The 20,768-nt window shown below is 39.7% G+C and overlaps 1 protein-coding gene across 1 annotated transcript in view; it reads right to left on the bottom strand.

Moving 5' to 3' along the window:
- Nucleotides 1-12,204, bottom strand: part of LOC135753278 (taste receptor type 1 member 1-like) — a 53,063-nt gene extending 40,859 nt beyond the window's left edge. The window contains exons 1-2 of the mRNA XM_065271311.1: nucleotides 12,023-12,204; nucleotides 10,712-11,009 (exon numbers count right to left, since the gene is read on the bottom strand). Coding sequence (XP_065127383.1) covers nucleotides 10,712-11,009; nucleotides 12,023-12,204 — 480 coding nt within the window. The remainder of the gene's footprint in view (nucleotides 1-10,711; nucleotides 11,010-12,022) is intronic.
- Nucleotides 12,205-20,768: the final 8,564 nt, after the last annotated feature.

The following is a 20,768-nucleotide window of genomic DNA, read 5'->3' as shown; positions in this document are numbered from 1 at the left end:
CTCTTTTTAAAGTTTCTGCTGATATGACAGTTAACAGCAAAAGAGCGCTCACGCTTCAATATTTGATTGACAAGACAGCTGACTCGGTGGTTGCTTCGCAATATGAAAAGCGGCGTCGCACTGCTCTTTTTATAAAAAAGGCAGTGCGTCGCGCCTTGCGTTTGCAAGCGTTTAAAGCGCTTTTGGTGTGACTGAAGCCTAAGAATGTATACTGACAAGAAATGAAACTCAGTAGAATGTTCATTTGCAACACCAGCGCCCAGCAGCAGCCCTATGCCTCTGCCATTTTGGTGTAAAAGTGGCTTGGCAGTTCAGTATGTTCTTGCTGTGGCTATGGCATATACTAACAGTTTATTTTACCGACATTGTGTCTTCCTTTTTATTTCAAAAAACCTTTGCTCTCTAGAAAACATGTCAGTACCTGTTAATATTCTTTTAACTCTTTCCCCGCCATTGACGAGTTAACCCATAAATTAAGAAAAAACGCTTCCCTGCCAATGACGAGTTTTTCAGGCAATCCGTATTTCATCTGCTAGAGTTAGCAAGTGAATGAAATGCAGCAACAAAGCAGTTGTAGCAGCAAAAACACAGCAAAAGAGACAGAAGATGAGCGTGTGTTTAGCACTGCAGCTGATGTTGTCCCTGCAAAATGCAGTGTCCTCTCTCACATGTTGATCAGTTGATTTTTTTAGAGAAAAATCTCTCAAGAGAGACCACTGCAGAACTTGTTTGACTGTTAGATCTGATGTTGTGTGACAGATCAAATGCTTCAGTTTAAGAGCTTTATTTTTCAATTTAATTAAAGGTGACATAGAATGATTGAACAGAGTATTTATCCTTGTTCTGTGATGTGACATGTAGACAATTTTTCTTGGGGTCTGTAATGCCTTAGAAGCTTCCTAAAAACCTCTCTCAGATAGCTCTATTAGGATGGGGGATTTTAAACAAGTGGTTTTGCACCTATTTGGCTCCCCCTACTGGCTTAACTTGCAATCTCATTACTGATTGGCTGACTTTGCTGCCACTAAAAAAATGTAGCCAATTATTTTAAAGTGGAGGGGCAGTGAGATGCCTGTGATGTCATCACAAGCATCAGTTTTTCAGATTGGGCTGTTTTCTGGCTGACATTTCTAAAAGAGGAATTTCTATGAGACTAAGATGTTTAGCATGTCTAGCACTTTTTGTATGTTTGTGAATGTGGTTAGACTACCATTATTCAACAAAGACAAGGTAAAAATGGTTTTTCATTCTCTGTCCCCTTTAATTTTTTTTCTAAAACTACCTCAGTAATTGTCACTATTGCACATTTTGGCCATCATAAGCTTGATTTTATGTCACATTTTGCCCCTCATTATTAATTTTTCTTTATTAAAAAAAAAAGTATTTTTTTTTGTTAGTTTGATGTTGTAAATGTTCCAATTGGGACAAAGATTGTGCCATTTTCAAAGAGTTAAAATAAATGTTCATGTTATATATTTTGGTTGCAGTAAAAATGTAACTGCTTAACTAGGCACGTAATATAAAAATATCAAAAACTGATCAGATCGAATCATAATCGCCTCGAAGAAGTGTTTCATGTATCTGCAAAAAACGCACTGCTGATGGAGAAAATCGATTTTGTATTAAATTGTAATGAACTGTCCGATTTTCACCCCTATTATCCACCAGGTGGCGCTTTTACCCAACTTATACAACCCGGAAGTATTCCCTTATGGCAAACATTTCAAACTCTGTGTATGTTTTGATCTTCGCTCTGAATCTGATCTCTATCAAAAATCCTTAACAAAAACGCAAATTGTTCAAAATTTGGTATTTTTGAAGAAATCTACCCATATGAATCTGTAACCATGATTCCCTGAGATAGGCAAGAAGACACTGTGTCATGGAATTACATTTTGAGGAATGCCATGCAGCCTGATGCACTTAAATAATGTGTGAAACCAGGGGCGTCAGTTTGTGTTGAAAAGTGGTGGGGACAAAAGATCAGATGAAAAAACAGCAGGACGGGAAAAATACTGAATAACGGCACATCAAAAATGGGCATAGCCCAGTCAACAACACAAAAATACTCAGCATAAAACCCTCAACAATGCCGACTGCACATGTAACAGTCCCTACAACACCAGCTCAACCGAACAGTGCCAAAGCACCATACTGTAGAAAACAGCAGCGCGTTAAGTCATTAATTACAATGAAATTCATTACATATGTAAAAGAAAACACACAATGCAACATATGTGACCCTGGACCACAAAACCAGCCACTGAAAAAAATGACTTTCTTACTTAGTATTTTTGTCTTGTTTTCAGTAGAAATATCTAAAAATTCTTAAATCAAGATGTATTTTCATGATGAGCAAAATGAGGTAAGAAAATAAGTCTAGTTTTTAGACAAAATCTATAAAATTTAAGTCAATTTGTGCTTAAAACAAGCAAAATTATCTGCCAATGGGGTGTGAATTTTTTTTTGAAAATTTTAACCAAATGCTTTCAAAAAGTGGAGGGGACAAAATCAGCCAATTCAAAAAGTGGTGGGGACATGTCCCCAGCGTCCCCAGTGTAAATGACACCGTGTCATTTCTGTGTGTGAAACTAGAAAACAGCTTTGATGAAAGACACCAGAGGGTAAGAAGTGATGGATAGAAGTTTAATATTAAAAGAGTAAATTATACGATGTAAGTAACAAAAGTACTACAGGCACAAAAGTAGTTTTGTCAACTTTGCTGTCACATGGATTTTAATGACTGAACGACATTTTCCATAATGGGCTGAATAACCTTTTGAATAGCAGTGGCCCATTGTTGGGAATATAGTGATTGTCACAGGTCGGAGCGGACCCGAGATAGCTAAAGGGTCACGCCCCTTCCTTGTTTCCACCTCGAGGAGGTTCCCAAAGCCACCCCAATGACCAGACACACAAGGTACGAGTAATATTAAAATAAACTTTATTAAATATTTAAAAAGAAGGGATAGGGAAAGGAAAAAGGGGGGGGGGGATTTTAAAATAAGGGCCTCTTCTGGCCTCCAGGCAAGCTACACAGGAAAAAGGGGGGCGCAGCCTTTTGGGGTCTCTTCTATTGGTGGCGCCCTCCGCTGTCCGGGAGGCAGAAATCTGTTGCTCTGGGCAGTGAGCACAGTGGGTATCCTTCGGATACGGGTCTATAATGTTCCTCCTGTGGGCGGGCTTGGGGCTGCAACACAAGATCACACGGCACCTTTAATGATAACTTTCTCTCTTACTTGCAGGTGAATTTGCGGCAATGGATATGACGAGTACTTGCACAGGTAACTTGTTGGATGCCTTCCTCCTTCAGAGGCTCGCTGGAACACAAAGCATATTGCACCTTTAACTTTCACTTTTCTCTCTTACTTGCAGGTAGACTGGTGGCAGCGGCTATAGTAAGTACTTTCACAGGTATCTGGTTGGATGCTTTCCTCCTTTAGGGGCTCAGGCTGTAACACAAATCACACGGCACCTTTAACTTTCACCTTTTCCTCTTACTTGCAGGCAGACTGGTGGCAGCAGCTATGGTAAGTATTTCCAGGTAACTGGTTGGATGTCTTCCTCCTTTAGGGGTTCAGGCTGTAACACAAATCACACGGCACCTTTAACTTCCACCTTTTCCTCTTACTTGCAGGCAGACTGGTGGCAGCGAATAGGGTGAGTATTTTCACAGGTAACTGGTCGGTCGTTTTCCTCCTTTAGAGGCTCAGGGCTGTAACACAATTCACACGGCACCTTTAACTTTAACGTTCTTCCTCTTACCGATGGACTGGTGGCAGCGAATAGGGTGAGTATTTTCACAGGTAACTGGTTGGTCGTTTTCCTCATTTAGAGGCTCAGGGCTGTAACACAATTCACACGGCACCTTTAACTTTAACGTTCTTCCTCTTACAGGTGGACTGGTGGCAGCGAATAGGGTGAGTATTTTCACAGGTAACTGGTTGGTCGTTTTCCTCCTTTAGAGGCTCAGGGCTGTAACACAATTCACACGGCACCTTTAACTTTAACGTTCTTCCTCTTACCGATGGACTGGTGGCAGCGAATAGGGTGAGTATTTTCACAGGTAACTGGTTGGTCGTTTTCCTCATTTAGAGGCTCAGGGCTGTAACACAATTCACACGGCACCTTTAACTTTAACGTTCTTCCTCTTACAGGTGGACTGGTGGCAGCGAATAGGGTGAGTATTTTCACAGGTAACTGGTTGGTCGTTTTCCTCCTTTAGAGGCTCAGGGCTGTAACACAATTCACACGGCACCTTTAACTTTAACGTTCTTCCTCTTACCGGTGGACTGGTGGCAGCGAATAGGGTGAGTATTTTCACAGGTAACTGGTTGGTCGTTTTCCTCCTTTAGAGGCTCAGGGCTGTAACACAATTCACACGGCACCTTTAACTTTAACGTTCTTCCTCTTACCGATGGACTGGTGGCAGCGAATAGGGTGAGTATTTTCACAGGTAACTGGTTGGTCGTTTTCCTCATTTAGAGGCTCAGGGCTGTAACACAATTCACACGGCACCTTTAACTTTAACGTTCTTCCTCTTACAGGTGGACTGGTGGCAGCGAATAGGGTGAGTATTTTCACAGGTAACTGGTTGGTCGTTTTCCTCATTTAGAGGCTCAAGGCTGTAACACAATTCACACGGCACCTTTAACTTTAACGTTCTTCCTCTTACAGGTGGACTGGTGGCAGCGAATAGGGTGAGTATTTTCACAGGTAACTGGTTGGTCGTTTTCCTCCTTTAGAGGCTCAGGGCTGTAACACAATTCACACAGCACCTTTAACTGAGGCTATCTCTCTTTCATAGGCTGGCTGGTGGCAGTAAATGTGGAGAATACTTTTACAGGTAATTACTTAGTTGACTTTCTTCTGTGAAGGCTCAGTGCCGTAACACAAGTTGTGGGTGCAGTGGAAAGATCTACTCACAAACCAACCGTGGTGAGATGGATTCTTGTGGTTTTTACCTCCCAGTCCTCAGTCACCACTAGAGGGGGAAGTACCGTCACTGACGAGCCGAACGCTTCCCTCTCCTCTCCGTAGGTGGATCTTCAGAGATCTGGACAGGGGCGTACCCTTGAAGAGACTCCGTGACAACCAATTACTGTACTTCTACACACACTGGGTTTTCCTTTTCATACACATCAGCACTCAAATTTCTACTCACACCAGGGTCATGGCATTCAATGTGATCCACCACCAACTGCACCAACTCCACGACAGGGGCTCTCAATGCCACACCCGTCTCTACACAAACCCGCTGCACAGCAGATGTATAATTAGCACTTCGCCCACCGCACGGTTTCTTCTCTTGCGACTGACTCACTGTAGTGGCTCCTGACAACAGATATACAGCATAACACTTCACAGCATCAAGTGTAACACTCAGCAAAGTCAAAACTCACCCACGACTTTGTGACAATTAGTAAGGTCAGGCCACGATCTTCCCGGAGCCAGCTATGGACCGGCGGGGCGTTTTAATGAAGGCTGATGTCAAATATAGCTGTAGCAAGGGTTCTCATTTTCGACAAATAATACACAACCGGCTCACCCTCCACTTTGCTCTGTGACGGGGCCGCTATCTTCATTCACTGGGGGCGCACACACACATGAAACGACAGGTTCTCAATATATACACATTCCACAGTAAATTCCTGGTACTCACATTAAGTTGTCACACTCTCTTAGACTGCGGGGCACCCGCACAGTGAAGCTGCATATAATTTCCAGTCCAGTTTCATCCAAGGATTTCAAATGAAGCGATACATGTCAACACTTCCACAATGTCAAGAACTTCCAGTATACTCAGCCAACGATCTCTTCTCTTCTGTTTCTACTCACAGTTTGTTCATTCCTCCGTCTGCTCGCCACAACAGCACCAGTATCCTCTTCACCACCGTAGCAATAAGCTCAGTAACTCAGTAGCCCGATGGGCAATGTAGCAACCCGAAGTGACAACAGCAACTCAACTCAACAACACGCGCTAACCTCTGATTTTCTTCTCCCTTTTGTACTCCTTCGCTTCCTTACGTCCTCCAATCCTCGATCGCTGCATTTATTAACCACACCTGCGCATCATTAGCTTGATTTTGGTCGCAGCGTTCACCCGGAGATTCCGGTGTATCTACTCATGCCGCCGGGCGGAACTCAATTCCGTGCGGAACCAATCTTCTCGAATTTTGGTTCCGCCCCTTGTATTTGTCACCGTGTGACATCATTATACACTTTTGTTGAGTGGTTTTCATTTACTGCGAGGACAGTGGAAGAAAAACTTCAAAATTCTATAGTACCTAATGTTCCATGGTCTACAAGCACACCAGAGTGTCTCCATGCCCCTAATGTCATGTCTGAAGTTACTCGCATCATGGTCACCACTACACCAGAGCCCTCTCACATTGTGACTGTTGCCATCCCAGTGTTCCCAACACCAGTGATTCCAAAGGTGGTTCCTGAAGTCTATCCCCAAGTCTGGTGGTCCTATGTCCAGTGGTCCCTGAGGTCTATCCCCTGTCTTCTGTTCTCTCTGTTGTGGCTATGGCCATGTGGTGTGTTTGGGCCACACACTGTTTTACTGTTCTCCCAGAGGTCACTGCAGCCCATAAGTCCACTTCAGAGCTTCCCTGTCACGGCCAAGATGGCTTCCCCTGAGTTCCCTATGCTTCCTCTCATGGCCACGATGGCATGCCCTGAGTCCCATTAGCTTCCTGTCACAGCATGATGGTTGAACCTGAGTCCCCTGTCATGTCCAAAATGGTTGAACCTAAGTCCCCTGAGCTTTCTATTACAATCAAGAAGGCCTGAACCAGAGTTCTCTGTGTTCCATGTCCCAGCTAAGATGGCTGAAGCCTGGCTTCTTACACTGTCGGCTCCATCCAAGCTTTCTGTCCTGCCAGGACCTCCAGTGCTCCCAGCCCTATGGTTCATGGCCAATGTCCTTTAGTATTCCACAGCCATGGTCCACCACTGCACCATGAACCTCTGCTCCCCCGGCCTTGGTCCTCCAGTGCTCCATGGCCCAGGTTCACCACAGCACCATGGCTCTCTGCTTTATTGCCTGGGTCCTCCAATACTCTACAGTCATAGTCCACTGCTAGGCAATGATCCACGGCCTGGCCCTCCAGCCCACCCCCAAGACCACCCTCGTGGACATCTTGTAATTTTTGATGTTTTGTTAGGTCATCAGGTGCTGGAATTCTTGAGGGGGGAATCTGTCAGTTGTGTTGATTTTGTATTTTAATGTTTTTAATTTGAAATTAAGTATTCCCTATTGGCTTGTGTCATGATTCCCTTGATCCTTTTTTTAGCCTGCCCATGTGTAATCTTTTGCCTAAATCCCTTGTTTCTTGTGTATTTTTTCCATTGGTAGTTGTTCTCATGTGTTCCCCATGTTTATGAATTTAAAGCAGGGGTGCCCAAGCTTTGTCCTGGAGGGCAGGGCACACACCTGAAGCAGCTAGTAGTTAAGGTCTTACTAAGCATACTGAAAACTTCCAGGCAGGTGTGCTAAGTAGTGTTGCACGATGCATCGATACTTCCGATTCTCGGAAATAAACAATGTCACGGTTCCTAAATGTATTAGTATTGATGCTTTTAGGAATGAACGCATCCCAGATTTGTAAGTGACACATTTCATGTTGGTGCATGCAACGCATGTTTCCATTGCCTCCCTGTGGACGTCTGTGTTTTTTCTCCTCACACATGCAGCCAAAACTGCAGCTGTCATGTGACATGCATGTGCGAGCACTAAGTGATACTGCCCGCTGTAGCTCAGTCCGACTTCTGAAATTCAACAGGATGCGTTCTCTTGCCTTCAAGCTTTGTTTATTCTCGCGCTTTGGTCCACAACACAAGCTTCTGCTGATCGCGCGTGTGTCATAAAGAGATGATTAATGTGCACGGTGCGCGAGCGATAGGCAGTGGAGCTCGTATATGCTTCTGATATACTGTTGTCATTTTCTTTCAGTTTGTTTCACTAAACCGTATCTCCGCTATTTTAATGAATACTCGACATGCACTCAATGACTTTTTTTTAAACTTCTCAAAAAGAATGGAGTAATTAGTAAATGGCTAATTCAACATCTCTAAAAACGTAACTTTCATAAATAACATTAATAATTTGCAAGCTGCTAAAATAAAGCATACAAAACATCAGATAAAATGATCTACAGCATAGGCTATATGATTATAATCAGAGCATGTGCATGTTTGTCAGTGATTTATTTATATTAGGTTATTATATTAAAGCATTTAAAGAGCACAGACCTACACAAAGGAGGTGTATTTCATTTGTGAAAAGCATTTTGGACTCAAATATAAAGTTAACCACAAATAAATCAGACATTGAAGTACAGGAAACATTCGCCTATATTAATCCATATATAACAGATTAAATAACATATGGTTATTATTTAGGCTCATTATTTCCTATTAATTATGATAATGTTATGTGAATGTTAGCAGTTATCACTATAACCACTGCATATAGAGATGTTTTTCATATTTTGTTCAAATGTTTAATATATCTGCTGTTCATATGTTCATTTATTAGTGTGTTATATCATTAGAATGTTGTCCTGGGTTTAAAATAAAGCACAGCAATGAGATTTGAGAGTGTTTCTCCCTTTTCAGGAAAATTATTGAAAAGTATCGGAACCGCGATTCTTGACTTGGTATCGGCACCGAAACAATATTTTTGGTACAGTGACAACACTAGTGCTATGGCAAGTTTGTACTAAACCGACCCTCTAGGACCGAGTTTGGGCACCCCTGGGCTAAAGGGCGATTTATAGTCGTGCGTAGGTGCTATCCGTAGCCTGTGCGTAGCTCTGCGTAGCCTGACGCGCACCTCACAAAATTTCTAACAGCGTGTCGGCTCTACGCGGACCGCAACCTCTGTGATTGGTCCACCGGAACCCCTCCCGTCAGGTAAAAAAACTGCGTCATAGGTATTTCCGTTTGAGACGGTGAAAACAAAGATGAGCCAAGTTGAGGAGTGATTTAACTCAAACTGCAACATAAGTCGCTGTTTATTTACTTCCATCATTGCTGGTCTTCTCAAATTATACACAACAAGTTGCTATTTCGTCTTCGTTTGTGTGTTAACTTGCTTAGCTTCTTCTTCTGTGACGACTTCTGCTGCTACTGTGGTTACACGCGTGATAACTGCCAACCAGCGGTTTCGCGTGTGTTTGCACGTCGACGCGGACGGCGACGCACAAGTATAAATGAAAACTGACGCGGAACCTACGCCGTCGCTGCTACGCCGTAGCACCTACGCACGACTATAAATCGCCCTTAAGGCCTCTTGTTCCATGTTAGAATCGCGCTGCGTGCGCAATTATTGAAAAACAATAGGATTGATAATTATTTTATACAAAATCAGACGGAATATCAATATTTCTCATATGTAATACGTTTAAAAATGTGTGAAAACTGCAGATGGATGTTATATTGTGAACGCTTGCTTAGCATGGAGATTTCAATGGAGTTACAACAGATGCCCTGTTTTATAATAGCTAGGTATGATGTCCTTTTATGATCAACACAGTGCATTGATCTTTTAGGGCACATTTATTTTCTTTATAATGCCATTCAGTGTGCAATATGTGGGTGTAGACTGTATATTTTTACAAAACACACCTTAATGCCGTTTTTTTAGAGGAGAAGCGCCACTACTTCACCTGTGTTCAAAACTCATTAGGTGTGTTCGAGATCATGCGGCGCTGCGCAGACGGATCAGCGACATTTGCCGCTTGCATTCGAGGGAGGAGCTGAAGACAGAGCCATAAAGCTGGACACCTGCTGTTTGCCATAGTGACGTGTGCACCGTGTATCCTTTTTTTATCGCGAATGAAGTAAATTAGATGGTGAATTTTTAAAAACAAACCTTTTAATTAAAAATTGCAAACAGAAACATTTTAGATCTAATATTTTAATGCTGTTTATACTGTATGCCCTAAAATAACAGGAAACAAGCCCATATTATTACAATACCAATAGATGTTGGTATTTTAATTTTATTACACAACACAATATAACATATGTATGCATTTTAAAGTATTTTACCTGTTAGAAAAAAATGAATTTATAATGATTATTAGTGGAACTTAAGGTTGGATTAAACATGAAAGCATGTGATTGTTATCATCACTGAGGTGACCAATCATTTTTTATTATTTTGTAAGTATTTGAAATATTGTAAATACACTCCCTCAAAATATTTTGTTACAAACTACATTTTTTCCACACCTGCAAAATATAAATTACAAAATACACTAAAGTAGTTAAATACGTATTTAAAATATATTTCATTGAAATACTTCCCATGTCTAATTGTATGTACACAAAGTAGCATTCTATACTGTTTCCATATGTTTAGCTTTTCCTCTTACATTTACTAGTTACTTTTGCTTTGCTTTCTGAGTGCTTTATTGTTTAATTTGCTCTTGTCATTTCTATCTTAAATCATTGTCTTTAAAGTGACAGCTTTTAATCAAAATTCTGATTAGATCTGGCATTTTCAAAGATGTAACATTGTAGTCCTCATCAATAAAATGAATAAAAACAAAATGATTGCAGATATGGTATAAATCACATATCACACTGTATTTGTTTGTTAGGTTAAAGAAAATCTAATATACATACACATAAACGAGCCATATTACTTCATGTAAACTGAATGTGATATTAAACATCTGAAATATAAATAATTTACCCATGGTATAAGGTCCATTGTGATCAGTGGTGCAATAGTGATAGTTCTTGTGCTTCCATATGGTCCTGTTAAACCAATGACTTTAGTCTTATGGCTGTTGAGTTTTTCTTGAGGATCTATTGATTCGTTCTGTGAGATAAAACTCAAGACTGAAGGGAAATTTTTGGTGTTAGAACAATGATCAAAAATTTCATAACCCAGAGAAACATTGGGCAGCAGGGTGGTGGAGTTATTAATCTGCTCAACAGCAAACCTCATAACTTGAAACATCTGATAACCAGATTTTGTGAAAGTTTGCCTAGAAAACATTAATTAGACAATTAACAGTTTCACTGCAAGTTCACTGCACTCAATTCAAGTTTCAACTTTTAACATTACTCATAATTACAGGGTTCCTATAGAGTTTGGAAAAGTATGGAAAATTATGAAATTTGATTTAAGTCATTTCTAAGTTCGAAAAGTATGGAAAAATATTTACGTTTCCAGAATATTGTCCCTATTTCGTTTTCTAAATATAAAGTTAAGAATTTATAAATGTATATAATAAATATATATTATATATACAGTACACAGTCGTTTTTTTAATGGCGTTTGGATCAGTCTGCCAGTACTGCCAAAAGATTGTTTTTACACTTGATCTTATTAGTTTAGAATGACATGAGGGTAAGTAAATGATGATAGAAATTTAATTTTGGGGTAAATTAATAACCCTTTAAGTGTGATTGATTTAGCATTTTGTTCATTAAGGTCACAAAAGGCGATATTTTTTATATAGAATTTCTAAATATTTTATTTATAATCAGCCTATTTAAACAGTCTTTTCAAGTTTGCTGGACCATAAAGACAATTAAGCATTGTCATTTGACTTTAGCTCTATTTTCAAATTTTCTGGTTAATTGTACATGAACATCCCTTCTGTTTCTGTATTTACAAATTTAACATGAGCTGAGTTTGAGTCTTGGCTCGTGGACTTTTCCCCATCCAGCCCCACTCTCTCCCCCATCCTAATAAAAGGCAAAAACACCAATACTAAATATTTAGAATGTAAAATACTTTTTAGCAATTACATTTTAAAACAATTTATCAGAACAAGTTAAATATGGTTGGAAAAATCTGTAGGGAAGTCTGGAAATTTGAGTCTGGAAAAGTAAATTGTGTAGGAACCCTGTAATAAAATACAGATTAACTATTGTTTCATTTTATATTACTGGCTTGTGATGATATCCATAGACCATGGTGTAATAAGCATCCATATGATGACAGAATTGTTAAACCACCTCGTATAAATGCAATAAAAACGTATTGGCTTACCTTTTACATTCAATAGCCTCCGGATAGAACATGGGTGCCGCCTGTTCAACTTCATGTACTGGAAAAAGGCCACCCAATAAATAATCTCCATCCAAGCTGAACTCAGATGATAAGCAAGAAACCTTTAAAAAGACACAATTAATAAATCCCACAAGGAAAGTGTAAAAATGACTCAGAAGCATGATTTAAAATGCACTGTTGCTCATGAAACTTGTATGTGTAGTGCCCTGTTATTGAAGAGAATAGAGACTTATATACAATACTTAAATTTGCTTAAACCACTATATTCACTGATTCAAGTCCCAATTTCCATACCTAAATCCACTGAGCATATGTAGGGTGACCATACATGCCATTTTACCCGGACACATCCCAGCCAGGATTTCGGGTGCATCCTCTGGAAGTCGCATTGGGCGACTGCATATGTCATTGAGGTTTATCCATTCAGAACCTCGAATAGATGACATTTGCGGTCAACAAATGTGACTTCCACAGGACGCACTCGAAATCCTGGAATTCCGTGTCCGGAAAAAATGGTATGGTCACCCTAGCATATGTGACCCATCACGGAAACCAGTGACACAAGTCGGCAGCACATTGCAGAATATGTTAGTTGAGATCACGAAGAAGCCTCTCCATATTTGATATAGCAGTTTTTGTATATTTAAAAGCCTACATTTTGCGGTTGAAATAAGCTTGTTTTTCCGGAGATTCTAGCGTGTAGCGGGGGGCGTCATTGTCTGTGTGTATATTTACATACTGTATAAGCTTGTGTTTTCGCCTCCGCCGCCAAAGGGAACAGCGTGACTACTGAATAAGGATAGTTTGCCCAAAAAAGAAAATAATGTAATTAATGACTTACCCGTATGTCGTTCTAAACTCGGAAAACCTCCGTTCATCTTCGGAACACAGTTTAAGATGTTTTAACGTTATATTAAGTCCGAGAGCTTTCTGTCCTCCATTGAAAATCTGTGTACGGTTTCCATGTCCAGAAAGGTAATAAAACATCATCAAAGTAGTCCATGTGACATCAATGGTTTGGTCCAAAAATAGCAAGAATTCCGACTTTATTCAGCATTGTCTTCTCTTCCGGCTCGAGCGTGAAGTCACGTGACTGTAGTGACGCGGCTGCCCTGTTCCTCAGACATGTTTGCTAAGTTTTTTTTATTTCAAACTTATAGCGTGCGTCTCCACAGACTGTAAACAAAGCTATTTAAAAGAAAAATAAAAGAAGCTGGGGCGGAACAAATAACAGTCAGCCGCATCGTATGTCAGCCGCTTCACTGACTTTATGCAACGCTGCAGTCAATTGGCTACATGTTTTGTCTATCAATATTTTCCATGAAGTCATTGGCTGACGGAGGAACGCGCGAGCGATTGGAAACATCTCTAAAGGACGTCACGTTTTTGACGCCGCTGTTTGGATTGTCTATTATACTACCGCCCTATTTTAAATACAAACTTTGAAGGTGGGTTCATGTGTTTAACGGAATGTAAATTACCGGAGTTTAATCTCATACCCTTACATGTTACGATGTAAATAGTCCTCAGATTGTATATTACCAGACGTTCATGCGAAATCTGATGTAAACAATACTCTATATATTTCACGGATTATAGAGGGTTTTCACGACGCGTCATCAGAGCGGAAGACGCCATATTGGAGGCACTCCGCATCACAACAGAGCACAGGCACTGAAGTATATCCCGAACCTCTTCAAGGAAAATGGTTAATTATTGCCTTGTTTGAGGTTGTACCAATAGGACAGATTGAGAAAAACATTTGGAATATTATCGACTTCCAAAAGTTATTAAAAACCAGGGAAACGAATGCAAGAAATTATCAGAGGAGGCGCTTGTGGTTGGCAAAGCTCAGGAAAAGTAGTAGTATTGTATTAGAAATATGATTGAAGTACATAAAGCATAAAACAATTATGCTTATACTTGTTGTGCTTTATTTAACGAGTATTTAATATGTACTTTTTAAAAGAATACTTTAAGTGTTTGCACAAAATGTACTTAAACACAACTAAAATTTGCGCTGCAATGCCTTAATGCCAGTGTGCTTACACTGCATGAAAAGAGGTGTATCTGTACTAGGAAACTCCTGTAAACACCACTGATTTTCGGAAGTATCTACTAGTTCCACCGACGGTAAACTACTAATTCCACCAAGTTAGGAATCTCCAGTAATGATACCAATTCGGATGTATCTTGCTGAAGGGATATCCCCGTGGCATATGCAGCCATTTGTTGCCATGGCAAGTAATCCCATTGAAGATTTTGGCAAAGGCCACTTTCACACCTACAGAGGTATCACACCTTTGCACAATTCTGGTGTCCCCATTGGTGTTTAATCTCAACACGGATTGGTTGCTTTTAAAACACCCTCCCAAAACTCTGACAACTATTGGGACACAACTTTGAAAATTTCCTGTTGAGATGATTTGATTGGTTACACTTTGTTTTTAGCTCAGGCCAAGCCCTCATATATTTGTGACTTGATTGGTTATTTGCCTGCTATGCAGATAGACTACAACGCTCCCCCCACACTATATACTACTACACACCCCAAAACCCTTAAAAAAAAAAAAACTTGAATTGAGTTTGAAATGTTTATTTAATAAAAAACTGAACAATCCACAATTGTCACACAGTTTGGTGGTAAGCAAGTGGGTGACTGTTATCTTTAGATATCTCTAACAATAAAATTTATATCATTAATCATTTGCATTATTTCCTCCTATAGCAAACTCATTTTAAGTATAGCTGAGGATGCAAAGAAGAATTAACACTGTTTATAATGCACAGCCAGACATTCAGGAATGCAACAACACAGTAGACCAGATGTTTTATATGCTTACGTAAAGTACTGTATGCTTTGTGGGTCCACTTTTTGATTATCTATCCAATATACACGATTGTTAATGTTTGCCATAGGCACCTAAATTTAAATATAAAAATGTGATCGTATGATTAATACATATTTTTGGATGTTTCCATTTAGGTGATCCTAAAGCAACAAAGAGGAACCATATGGAGAGGAAGAAGTGGTGTCCAGATGTTTAAAAGGCGGTGTTCGGGACAGGAAACAAAGGCAACAAAGAGGAACCTCTAAGGTTTAATGGCACTGCTTGCAGAGACAAGTGTAGGAAACAAAGACAGAAGACCTGACGAGAATGTTTTATGATTAAATGTTTTTGTTATGTACATGCACATTAATATTTACAATATATTTCTAAGATACAAAAATATGTATATGAAATCCAGGCTACTGTCTTAACATCTAATGACATCTAAAGTTTGAATTTACTGATTTAACATTGAGTTCAGTCTTTGGCATGACCTTACTCAGTCAGTATTGAAGAATTTTATGTAGAAAACAGTAAGTCACAAAGAAATACTTTGCTGGGTTTTCACAGGCCGTGTCCCATTTGTACAACATATGTGAATTATCTTGAGACTAAAACTTCTGAAATCCAAACTGTTATATTTTAACATTTCAAATGCAGCCACCCTTTGAAATATATGGGTTTTTTCAGTAATTTTTTGAGATCTCACCCTGAGATATTTTTAAAGAAATTTCCATGTATTATGGGCTTGAATTACTTGTTTATTTTATCATTTTGTCCAAGTAATTAGAAAAAAGTTTTAAATTAAATTGTAGTTCTCAATTGAAATAAATGTATATGTTGAGACTATAAATTGTCCACAAACGTAATTGAATCATATACCTTAAAAGTATATTATTTTGAAGGGTAAAATAAATATTTGAGTTAAGTGTAAGTAAAACGTTTACACAGTAGTATAGCAGTGTATGGTAGTTACAGAATATGTAATTTATGTGTGACACATCTAAATATTCTGTTACTGATTTATCCAAGTTGTTTATGTGTTATATTTGTCAAATGAATACATTTGCAAGGGTTATTGACAGTGGTGTACTTGTTTTTAGTTATTATTGCACAGAAGCACATTATTCTGAATAAGTGTGAATGAATAAATGTTTAAATTAATAAATAAATGCCCGGTAAAGCCCACGCAGAGTGGCTGAAATTGCATTGTTTAAACATTGGCCCGAGGGCATTTGCAATGAGATGCCGACATCTAGACGACATCTTCCCAATTACCAAACGCTCCCTGAGCGACATCTTGCCGATGGAACTTTGAAAGTCGGCACAACGTTGGCCAGATGTATGTGTGCTGTATGGGCTGAGACCAGGGGCGTTGCTAGACATAAAGCTCTACTGGGGCACAGGCCCCCAATGTTTTGCTGACTTTTTTTTGAAAGCCTGCTGTGTGCAAGAGGTGTGCAACACTTCTATACAATGTAATTTGCTTAACCCACTATTCTAGTGCAACAGTTACTGCGAAAGATACATATATACAAGTGTAATCTTCATCATACCTAACATTATTAACATGTTTGGAGGCATAAATGGCATAGCATGTTTGGAAATAATGACAGCAGAGAAATATTTTCTACATTATACAATGATAGCAATGATTATTTACTTATTTTTACAAGAATATTTTAAGAAACCAGTCATTTTATGACGGCTATACTAAATAATCTCAGTCATAGTTACTGCTAACTGTTATGTAAGAGTTAAATATTAGTAAACTAAATATTAATTTCATATCTCAAAATACAGAACAGTATATCACATACATCTGTTGATTTTCTCAGCAACGATGCAATTCTATAGACTTGACAGAGGTTTTCCTGAGATTTTGACCTGACAGGGTGAGGATGTACTGTAGTTTGTCTTACCTCCTAAACTCATCATCTCTCCTTTCTTCTTCCCTTTCCCTGCTTTGCACAAAACATTTCTGATGTCCATCTACATAAGCCAATAATGATCGAGTCAAAATAAGATTAGCATTATTATTTAGAAACTTACTTTAGTTTCGTTATGCTTTCATAAGCACTCGCGTGGCGTCACCTTTTGAATGCGGTTGTGCGCGGTGAACGCAAACGCGCGCGGCCATGGATACGTGCGTGCACGCGTCAATGCGACTACTTCGTCGCTTTTAGAAGCCTAAATTGGGTAACTACTTTGCATAAAGATCTGTTATTGCCGCGATTGTCTTTGTAAAGGAATACACTAGTTAACTGCTAAAATTTTAACTTGAGATTTACACCGGGGCACAAAAGATTTACACTGGGGCACATGCCCCAGTAAAAGGGGTCTAACGACGCCCCTGGCTGAGACCAAAAGGCTTTCTTTATCTCTCCAAAATCTACTTAACCCTCTACTACATACATTTTGACATGCACTGAGTACGGGGATTAAAAACAGTTTCCGTTGCCTGAGGGCAACGCTGCGATGTTAATTTGCCTGCTTATCTGCCTGGTCATCTCGCTTTCTGTGTAAACTTCCAGCCCAGTTAGATAATGCAATATCTATTCTTTGTAACCGCCATATGATGCTATAGCTGCAATTAGCAACTGGCGTCTCACGCCATACATCCATTTTCTCACGCATGCCCACCATTGAAACAACACTGAGCATCACTAGAAGGAGACTTTATGGGTATATCAACCCAGCAGGAACAGGCAATACTGTATTTTACAGCCCTGATATCAAGTAGTTTCTACGAAATTACTTATTTTGTTTTGTGGAAGTAACAGATCAAATTTTACCATCTAGCCACTACAATGACTTGGTTAATCTCTTTGTTTTGTTTTGAGGAAGTAACAGAAAACATTTTTACTAACCACTCCAATGACTTTTGTTAGTCTATTTGATCATTTAAAAGTAATCGTGTACTTACCGACATTTTACTCCTTCATAACACCATTAGTCTGGTGTAATTACATAAATATTTCTTCACAATAAGTAAATCCTATATTTTATAATATCTTTAAATCAACACAATTTACATTGGTATCATCTGGAAACAGCACAGTAATTGTCTGAACGTTGCAGAGGAATTACTTGTAATATGTGGTTTAAAAATAATATTACCATGAAATTACATATATATATTACCATAACATTACCCAGTTATTACCAACTGTAAAGTGCTACCAATAATTTCCTAATATTCCTTACTGTACAATACCTATCTCTATCTGGTCTGCTTCAATCAGCAGTCTAAAAGCGCTTGTCAATGTTATAATGATGCGATTACCAATCAAATCAAGGAAGCTGGAGTTGTTTATTACATCCGGACACAAGCTACAAACTACAGCGCTAGTGTGCATCTGCACGATGTTTCTGGTTGTTAACGGCACTTTTATATTTTAAGCGTACCTTTAATCATACTTACATCAGAGCACCGCGAGAGCAAGTCGAAATCTTACAGAATGGTCCAGCTTTATTGCTCTTACGGTACTCTGATGTCATATGCCGATCATTCTGCACAGCAGCATACAGAGGCTGTTTACACCTGGTTAAGATGCGTTTTGGTTGATCGGATAACAAGTGGACGACATTAATAACGGGTTAATGCTCTCTGCAGCTCTCTGCCTCTTTCTTTTTTATGTCATTTTGCAAGCATTTAAAAGTTACATGAGCTTATTTCATCAATTGCTCAGAAATATCAGACTAAGCTCTTACATATACATGTACAAAACAATGTGCAGCGTGTTTACTAAAAACACAAGCAGTGAACTCTGACATAATAAGTTCTCGTCAAAGTGTGCCTTCCAGCATGTCATATGAATATAATTTCATGGGTTTTATTTTTTCAAACGGCAAAAGATCGCGTAGCTCACGTTTAGAAGCCAGTTGTAACTGGTGGTCGCTTGGTTAAAGTTTATATAAAAAAAATGCCTTAAAGGGGAATCAAACCCAGATTGCCTGTGTCATAGGTCCATTACACTAGCACGGCGCCACAGTGTCACGTGATATAAATCTCTCTGTACACTCTCCAAGTACCCTCCAGTAAAATTCATGTTTTATAGTGTTCAGGCGCTAGACAGGACTTATATAGCAATATAACATTACTTACTAGTCCAAAAGCAGGAGGGCCAAGTCAGCATCAGTCAGAAACCCCTCTTCCTCCTTAAGTTCACACCAGCAAGCGAACGCTGGCCCAATATAATTGATCCGTGCCTTTTTTTATTCTGTCACTCTCCCCTTTTCTCTTTCTGGTCTCCTCCGACAAAACTTTGGGTTTCTTTTTCTTAGTTGATGCTTTGGCCATGACAAAAACATCAGGAAAATAAATAGTTAGGCTCTCACTTCTTTTTTTGTGCTTGGGTTACTACCCGAAACCCCTAGTTTAAAAGTACAAGGAAAAGCAATACAGACCCGTCAGGCTATGGTAGACATGTCATTTAACCTATTTTAAGTCGATGTACCATCACAAGGGTCTTGAAAATATTTTATGAAGGTTGAAAAACTACAAAGTGTCACTTTAAAGAACTGATGAATGGTTTTTTAACTGGTTCTTTGAAAAGAACTGTCTGAAAGAACCGGTTCACAAAAAAAGTGTCAAGGTGCGTTCCATTCAACAGGGTCCCTATGGAGTGTTCCCTACTCCCTGAGCACGGTATATTAGTCAAAGTGGACTTCACTGACAATAACCTCTCATTTGGAACGCCCTGCAAACGTCATCAAACAAAGTCAACGACGAGGTCGCGCAGATTTATATAACATAAATATATATAGGACTACATTCATATTTACATTTTTATTTACTATCACATTTAAAATATCTACACTATACAATAAAAAAACATTGAGTACTGTCATGAAAAATCTTATGTTTATTATACACTTTTTTTTTCTACTGCCAGCTCTGTTAGGATTATGTTCTTTGACTTTTCGAGTGCTTTTAATACTATACAGCCACATATTTTAGCTAACAAATTAATTAATTTTAAACTGCACAATACAACTATTTCCTGGATCTTGGATTATTTGCTATCACGTGTCATGATTTCGGTTTTATTGGCTGCTTTGTCTTTGTTTCACTTGTGTTGTGTTTTTGTTTTGACAGCTCCACACGTGCGCGCCTTCCACCTGGTAATCTCATTGTCTCTAACTCTTCGCACCGGCGTCCCACACCTGATCCTTGTTATTGCCCAATCCGGTTTGATTTATATTCTCCTCGTTTCCTTTGTTCTTTGCAAGTTCGTCTTTGTGTGTTCCTGCCCGCTAGCCCTGTCTAGTTCTTGTCGTGTCTAGTTTATTCCTAGTATATTTCACCGTGCTCTCTGCTGCCTTTGCCCCGTTAGATTCCCCGCCCTGCTGTCAGTATCTCTCGATTGGTGTGGCATCTGTCTAGTCTTTGGAAGCTTTCAGTCAGAGGAATCTCCGAGCGATATTCTACACCTTGCGCTGTCCAGCCGCAGTGCGCTCACGGGCGCGTAATTCTGCAGAAGACGCTGACAACCGCAGTGCGCTCTAGCGCGTAATTCTGCTCTACACCCTGTCCAGCCGCAGTGCGCTCACGAGCGCATAATTCTGCCGAAGACGCTGACAGCCGCAGTGCGCTCTAGCGCGTAATTCTGCTCTACACCCTGACTGCCGGAGTGCGCTGTCCAGCGCGCGTACTGCTGAAGACTCTAACCGCTCTCTCTCTCTCTGTGCCCCACCAGGATTCTCCCTCCGTGCCACCAGGACTTCGTCCCTCTGATTACTGTGTCATCTCTTCTCCTTTTATGCATACACGGACACTGAGAGTTCTCCATTATACATATCTGATCCATCTAGTGTTTTCTCCTATACATTTGCATCTGACTACATTGAGTGTTGTCTATTATACACATTCTGTGAATAAAACCTCTGCG

The sequence above is a fragment of the Paramisgurnus dabryanus genome, chromosome 11 (assembly GCF_030506205.2).
Source record: "Paramisgurnus dabryanus chromosome 11, PD_genome_1.1, whole genome shotgun sequence".
Taxonomy (NCBI): Eukaryota; Metazoa; Chordata; class Actinopteri; order Cypriniformes; family Cobitidae; genus Paramisgurnus; species Paramisgurnus dabryanus.
Note: the sequence above shows the minus strand (reverse complement) of the source record. Positions and strands in the feature narration are given on the sequence as shown.